Genomic DNA, 8402 nt, shown 5'->3' on the forward strand with positions numbered 1-8402 from the left:
GATTGCGGTCCCTAATCTTTAACATTCTTTGATTAAAACCTTAATAGTATTCAAAGTTTGATCAAGGTCCCTTGACTTTGTACACCTCATTATATTACTATTAATATTTATATTCTTATAGTTTTGCAATTAATTGTTTGATATTTTATGAGATTTATAATCCTATAAATTTAAAATCCTTCATTATAATACTATTAGAAACGGTTATAATAAAAAAAATTCAAACATTTTAATTGAATAAATGGATAAAAACTATGTAAAAATAAGAAATAATAAATGGCAAAAGAATGTATCCATAGTGTTAAAAAAATTGGTATATTTTACAAAAAAATTGGTACATTTCACATATAACAAAGTGGTACATTACTAAAGAAGAATGGGTACATCATAAATAAATTAGGGTACAAATAAAAGATTAAAAATATGAGTACAAATGAATTTTTAAAAATATAGGTGCTAAAAGAAATTAATAAATGGGTACAAAATAAAACTAAAAAGAAAATACTACAAATTTAAAAAAAAATGTTGCAAATTAAAAGTGGGTACAAACTAAAAATATAAATATATGGTACAAAGTTTAGGCATAAAACATAAATATACCATATGTAATTTTTCTATCATTGATTAAATATACAATGTCACGTGATGGTATACACATGGGTACAAACACAAATAAAACTTTAAAAAATATGGGCACAAAAAGAAACTAATATATGGGTACAAATTAAAAATGAAAAGAAAATTGGTACAAATTAAAAAAATATTTGCAAATTAAAAATTGGTACAAACTAAAAATAAAAATATATGATAAAAAATTTAGCCATAAATATAAATATACTAATTGTAACATTTTTAACACTACAGGAATATATTTAAAAATAAAAATATTTTATTATTCAAATAATTAATGATGTTATTAATACCAAGGACCTTGATCAAAAATTGAAAATGAATAGGATTTTAATCAATGAAGTAACAAAAAGAAGGATGTGAACCTAATTTTCCCTAAATTATAAGGAGTCTTTTTGCTCACCATCTTTTAAGTGATGATAATATTTACTACCTTATTCATCATTATTTTATGAGTTTAAATTTTAAAATTTATGTAATAAATATACACAAATTTCAAAATTTAAATTTATCTAATAATAATAAATAATAAATAAGGTGACCGAACATTACCTCCTATCAAGCTAATGCAAAAACAATCGGCCCCATCACCATGCACCGTCTTGCATATGGGCATCCATATCCAAGCAAAACAAAAGGAAAAAGCTTGAAATTCTTAGAGATAGAGAGTGATAGAGATTTATAAACGACAGTTTGTGTATGGTAGTAATTATCAATCGCGCAAAAGGAGTCTCTCGTAAAGCTGATTGATTCAGTGCCCCTCATCACTGAGAGAGAGAGATTAGGTACCTTATGGATCTCTCTCTCTCTCTCTCTCTCTCTCTCTCTCCTCTTTTCTGCATTTTGGCTCCATTATTTTTGTACAGTCACAGAGCCTCCCAGACAAAGTGTACCACTTCTCTATTTCTCTCTCACTCGCACATTTGGCACCAACAAACACTATATATCTCTCTCACACTGAGAGGATCAGAGCTGGCATGGGCCACTGTCAGATGTGTGCTTTTCACTACCCCTCCACATTCAATTCCTTTATCACTCTCTCACTACCACTCCATTAGAGAGAGAAACAAACCAAACCACCCCCCCCCCTCTCTCTCTCTCTCTATCAATTGATGACCCCCAAAAGAAGTATTATGAATGGGCTGTAGAGGACAATCAGGAAAATGGGCTCGAGTTCTATGACCGAGTCAGGGAGCTCCTCCTCCTCTTCGCCGCCCAACTCGTCAGCCGAGTCACTCAACGGCCTGAAATTCGGCCAAACAATCTACTTTGAGGATGTGGGTTTTGGAGCTCAGCACAAATCATCATCCGGTTCTGCTGCTGGGTCTTCCTCCGCCGGGGCTACGCCGCCCAAGAAGCAACGGGGCGGCGGGAATATGGGTCAGCTGGGTCAGCCGCCGCGGTGTCAGGTAGAAGGCTGCCAGGTAGATCTGAGTGATGCCAAAGCTTACTATTCCAGGCACAAAGTCTGTGGCTTGCACTCTAAAACCCCCACAGTCATTGTTGCTGGTCTTGAACAGAGGTTTTGCCAACAGTGTAGCAGGTCAGTCAACTTTTTGAATTTTGCTTGTTGGTTTATTTTCTTTACTTATTTGCAGAGGAACCCCAATTGCACGTTTTACAGTTTCAACCTTCAAGTTCTGTTAAATTTATGATGAGTTACGTACTTGGTGCTTGGTGGGGTTCTTTGTAAGTAAGCAGCAATTGTTTCCAATTTCTTAATTTCTATATGTGAGTGAGTATATTGTGTGTGTAGCTTGTTCTTGGGTATTGTTCTTCAGTGTGTTGGTTGCTTTGGACCTTGATGGAGCCTTTTGGATTTACTTGTTTCCTTATTTGGATGCCTAGTTCATTATTGTTTCTGTTTAATTTATATGTAAAATTGGTCTTGGTTGTCGTTTTTGGGTGCTGGGTATTTGTTGTTTTGAATTTGGATGTTCACTTTTTGTTGTTTCTGGCTAGGATTCTGGAGTTAGCTGTGAATTTGGCAGTATAGTTTCTTGTTTTTTTTGTTTTGTGCATAATTGTATGATGGTTAATACTTGCCCTCTGGGAATTTGTTCATGTTAATGGATTTTGTTCTGTTTTGTTGGTGCAAGGCTTTTTGGTTACTTTTGTTGTGGAATAGTTAGGGGCTTTTTGCGTTTTACTTGTAGTTGGGGTGCATATTTGGGGATGAGGATGACATATCAGTTCTATACAACGTGTTGTGCTCGTAGGCGTTCCTTAAAACTTGAACTATTTAGTAACTGTTGGGTCTATTTCGTTGTTTGTGGAGGAACAGTTCCTATAATGAATTAGAAGCCAGACTTTAAACTGCAAGTCTTATAAATTTGTAGCAGCGTGCCAAAAGGACACTTTTGAAGGTTTTTGTCTTGGCTTTTACATCGGCACAACTCTGTCCACTACATAGATGTCGTTCAGCCTCGTAGTGCAAGTAGTAATTAATGGAAATAAGTTCATTGCATATCCTCAAATTTCTTTTTTTGGGGGTTCTCAATCAACCAAATAAGAACCAATCAACTTGTCGTACGGTATCCGTAAAGGTCTCTAAAGCTGTCCTTTTGATTTCTGCAGATGTTCATAAGTTTGATAAAAGAAAACACTCACTGCATCGTACAATTTCCATTTAGTTACTACCCTAAAACTTGCCAAACTAAACATCTATTTTCGAAAACCAGACTTTAAAATTGGCTCAAAAGTCCTAGACTAAGAGTCTCCTATTGTTTGTAGGTGAACGTAATATTACTCCCCTCCTCTATATTTGATATTTTGTGGAAGTTCATGTGCTTTTGCCTTTTGGATCATATTATTATGGTGTAACTTTCAACAGTTCGTTGATTTGAGAAACTAGGATAAAACCAAGGATCTAAAATTGCAAAAACGAATTAAATTTTTAATGATGCGTTCCGAAATGTTGCATTTAAATGCTTTACTTGCAAGGACCGTATGCTAAAAGTTACAATGGAGTCTATTTTTCATGGAGCTGTACAGTTCAACACATTACTCATCCCATATACCACAAATTGTGACTCATGAGTCGCTTGCAGCAATAGCGATTTGACTAGCAACTAGGGTTGAAACAACTGATCAATGCTGTTTATTTGATGTTACACTTCTTAAAGTTATAGAAGTCCTTGTGATTGATTTGATAACCACGGTAACCCTGCCATTCTTTTAAATGTGCTGTTCAAGTATCTGATTGAAATTTAGCATTAAATGTGATATTTTTTTGGGGATTCACGATCTATGATTGGATCCATGTGATGGTAGGTCCGCTGTTAAAAACAAATCATTACGTGCCTATTGAAGGAGAGCATGAAACATTTCCTTCACCTATGCTGCTATACGGTAACCATGCCCCTTTTTTGCTGAGGGCATTTCCTCTAACTAGATTTGTATTAGACATTCAGTGGTAGCATACAGTGAAACTAAACAAGCAATTACCCTAGTTAATGTCTACTTTTACTTTTATTAGTTTACAAATTTCATCAAGTCTAGTTCAGTCCCTACGTCAATGATAAATAATATTCTTACCTTGCATTTCTCAGGTTTCATTTGCTTCCTGAATTTGACCAAGGAAAACGTAGTTGTCGTAGACGTTTGGCTGGGCATAATGAGCGTCGTAGAAAGCCACAACCAGGATCCATATTGTCTGCGCGTTTTGGCCGACTTTCTTCATCTCTCTACGGTTAGACATCATCATATCATTAGTTGAACTCTTTTTTTTCTTGGTTGAATCATAAGTTGCACTCTGTTCCTGTCAAATGTGTGTATTTTCAGTTCCTCTAACCCTACTCATAAACTGCTACAAAATCTTTTACTTGAAATGATAGAAAACAGCAACAAAGTTGGAAGCTATCTGATGGACTTCACTGCATACCCAAGGGTTTCTGGGAGGGATGCATGGACAACAACAAGAACGTCAGAGCGAGCACCTGTTGTTCAAAATGCCAATGACGCAGGGAAGTTTCTCCAACAGCCGTGGCAGAGCAACTCTGGGATTACTACATCCGGCTTTTACATGCAAGGTTCAGCAGGCGGGACTAGTTATCCTGGTCCTGGAATTCCTCCGGGAGAATGCATCACAGTAGCCACTGACTCAAGCCGTGCTCTCTCTCTTCTGTCAAATCAACCATGGGGCTCTCGAAACCGAGTATCGGGTGTCGGGATGAATTCCTTGATGAACACCCAAGGGATACCTGTGGCTCAACCAACCCCTCATGCTGCGACCTCCAATCACTTTCCGACGACTTTGTGGGGTTTCAAAGGAAATGAAAATGGTAGCAGCTCGCACGAAATGCTTCCGGACCTGGGTCTTGGTCAAATCTCGCAGCCGCTTAGCAGTCAATACTCTGGTGTGCTGGAGCTGTCTCAACAGGGTAGGAGGCAGCAACACATGGAACTCGGACACACCAGGGGCTATGACTCCACCAGTCAGCAGATGAACTGGTCACTTTAAAAACTATGGATTCTGTTTGCAGGTTTTATGTCTTGAATGGTAGAACCCTGAACGGACTATGCTGTTTGTTAAAAGACTAATTAAGAAGAATATTATCATAATCTAGGTTAGCCTTCAAGGCTTGAACTTCCTACCTAGCAATAAAGCTAATGTTTGGATTTTGGATATCCTTGTGATTATTAGTGGTTTGTGTTTTTATTTTTATTTATTTTTTGACAGGCTGAAGTGGACCAACAAATTTTCAAAGGGAGAAGTGATTTTCACGCTCTCATTTTCTCATTGTGCATTTCTTTTTTCTTCAAATTCTTTGATTCTGTTGATTCACATCTCAATAATTTACGTGCCTCGATTTGATTAGTTAGTATCACCGTTTGGCATTGTCATGTGGTACTAGAGGGAATGAGGAGTGCGGAAGCCACTCGCTACAATTTATGCTCGAAAGATTTGTTGTTAGCCCTAGGGCTTTGGGAAAAAGAAAGACTGAGGAGGGATGTGCTGCTTGTCTTTTGGTAGGAAAGTGAAGGGAAATTCTGAGCCGGCCGTACAAATGTATGATCAACTACAATCAAATGAAATTATGAGCTCGTTTAGAAATGCATTTAAAATGACTAAAAACGCTTTTGGTGATTTTGGGTTCTAAAATCACTTTTAAGTACTTTTTGGAAGAAGCACCAAATATCTGCTTCTTGCAGGAAGTACTTACAACGCTTTCTAGGATCCACTTGGATTTGTACAAGGGATTAGTCTCGTACATATAAATTCTTTCGTTACAGTAGAACAGTCTGGGAAATAATCTAAATGTAAATGAAATGCAAAGAGCAGCTTAAGTAGAGGAATCCACATATCCCACGTACGGCATTGATCACCTAAGTTGATCGACGGAGAGAAAGTGATCGATCTAGACAGGAATTAGGCTCTCCACATAATTTACTCCGATACCAAACAAGTTCATTTCTCCATGATTGAGAATCTTTCTCTGCGTCTCACTTCTAGGGTCATACACGAACAAGTTTTCCGGCGGCACAACATCATTTGTTTCTTCTTCGTGTGTTTGTTTTCTTGTGAGTAAAATATGTTGATCCTTCCATACACCTACAAACAAGCGTCCTGCTGCAAATGCTTTGGATCTGCTTATCAATTGTCGAACCCAAGCTGGCTTGGTCGTCGCAGTGGTAGTGCTACTACTCATCACCCAAAGCACTTGGTCGTAATATTCATCATCTAATGAAGACGTAGTTGTTAGAATTGCAACTGAATTATTCCATGAGAATAATGGTGCCAGGTGCTTGAAATCCTGCAATTCTCCTGGCAGATGCATCACATGGAAAACCTCGTCGTGTAAGTTGAACGAAAGAATAGCGAGCTCGTACCCCGTCTGCAGTACCAAACAATACAAGACTCCATTCAAGGTAATCGCCCAACTAGTGAAACATCTTTTAAATGATGGAAACTCCAATTTGTTTTCGACTTCTCTCCATGAATTTGTACTCTGGAGGAACACTTGGGCTTCGAAAGTAACTATTTCTCCATCATCACCATTACGTGTCGGGAGAACTCTCACCACTTTGTATTGATTTATTTCTCGTACGAAATCAAAACCTAGAAGAGGATCATTTTTACCATCCCATATACGTTGAGGACACCGTCTGTGAGAGAAAAGAACAGGTTCCGGAAGATACCTAAATTGTTTTGTTGCTGGATTCCATACTACTATTGAATCAACATAGTCCTCCTCGACCCCCTCCTCCTCCTCCTCGTCCCCCTCATCCCCCTCGTCCCCCTCCTCATCCTCGTCGTCGTCGTCGTCGTCGTCGTCCTCCTCCTCCTCCTCCTCCTGCGTCTCATTACAAATTCGCACAATACCGCAAACCAAACCATTACTGGATCCCACTATGTTAAAGCTTGCATAGTTCGGGAGAAACGGTAAATCCAAACTCAAAAGTGGAGTTTCTTCGTCACAAAGCAATGCGACTCCAAGTGATTTCGGTTTATATTTTTCAGTGCTAACTCCCGAAACAAGGAGAACAAAAGGATTGATAGCAGAGCGATGAAGGTGTCTAGCAATGAAATAAGAACTTTTGGTAAGCGCATACCACTCTTTTGAGACACATGAAAATCTAATCAAAGACTTTGCAGGTAGTTTTGAGAGAATTTCTACTAGGACATCTTGGTGTAAACACTTGATCAAGGATAGTTTTCCTTGGTTAACCTCACCGTTGATGATAACCGACTCATCACGCTCCTGCATTTTGCCTCCAAACATGCAACAAGCAGCTAGCAATACCGATCGAGAAGAGCCTTTTGGTCCAAAACCCTAGCAGTACCAGTATTATTTATTTAGGATTTCGTCTACTAGAAACTAAATAGAACCCGTACTGGATTCAGTCAACAAATACATTGCGGAGTAGGAGTTTGAATAGTAAAAGGGAAAGGAAATTGACAAATACTTATGCTAATGGGAAAAGGAGGAGGGTTTGAACTTGAAAGGTAGTGGGTTGAAGATGAAAACCCTAACCACCGGAGGAATCCACCACTTGTAAGAAAATTTTCTTTTTACTCAAGTGATTTTATTAAGTTTGGACAGCTTAAACTGAATTTGATGAAGTGTGCCGCCAATTGGATACCATGAGCCTACATGCAGTTTGTGATAAACTGATGATCATTGTTATATTTGGCTAGCCAATCCAAACTTACAAACATAACCGTTCAATCCAAGCAGATTTCCCCGATATAAATCTAGCTAGTTTGAATTGTCTCACAAAAAAATACAAGTTGTTGACGAACTTTACTAGCTGAACATACCAATTTTCAAGCTTGACTTGTTTCTTATTGATCTAAACATAAGCTTGGCTTGTTTCTGTCACAAGTCGAGCTTCGATGAGCCGAACTTGGTGCAAGCTCATTATGTTTGTACATTCTCCCTAATAGAAGTAGGACCCACCAACACATGTAGATCTCATCTCTATTAGAGAGTACAAATGTGATGTGAAAAATATGGTAAGAACATCATTTTTGAGAAAAAAATCTTGAGATGTTGGTTATAAGGTTGTATTTGTTGGGTGTATTCCCAAAACAAAATATTATTTAAGCTTTCAGGATCTAAATGGTCGTTTCATATTATGACATGTAAGTCATTAAATATTGAAATTTTACGCGTCTTAACAAATGTAAAATGTCAATGAAACTACTCGATAAATTATGGAATTGGATGGGTGTGATGAGTAAATACTAACTGGGTGTTGAACTCGTTGATCAAAATATTACAAACATAACGATACTGGGAAGAGGGATTGGAACTCGGGACCTCGAG

At 37.7% G+C, this 8402-nt stretch overlaps 1 protein-coding gene across 1 annotated transcript; it reads left to right on the forward strand.

Moving 5' to 3' along the window:
- Positions 1-1495: 1495 nt before the first annotated feature.
- Positions 1496-5259, forward strand: LOC126600726 (squamosa promoter-binding-like protein 9). The gene is made up of 3 exons (XM_050267360.1): positions 1496-2173; positions 4182-4321; positions 4467-5259. Exons 1-3 carry the CDS (start codon positions 1794-1796, stop codon positions 5090-5092), a joined length of 1146 nt encoding a protein of 381 aa, XP_050123317.1. The 5' UTR covers positions 1496-1793; the 3' UTR covers positions 5093-5259.
- The last annotated feature ends 3143 nt before the right edge of the window (positions 5260-8402 follow it).

Source organism: Malus sylvestris, chromosome 14 (assembly GCF_916048215.2).
Source record: "Malus sylvestris chromosome 14, drMalSylv7.2, whole genome shotgun sequence".
NCBI classification, from domain to species: Eukaryota; Viridiplantae; Streptophyta; class Magnoliopsida; order Rosales; family Rosaceae; genus Malus; species Malus sylvestris.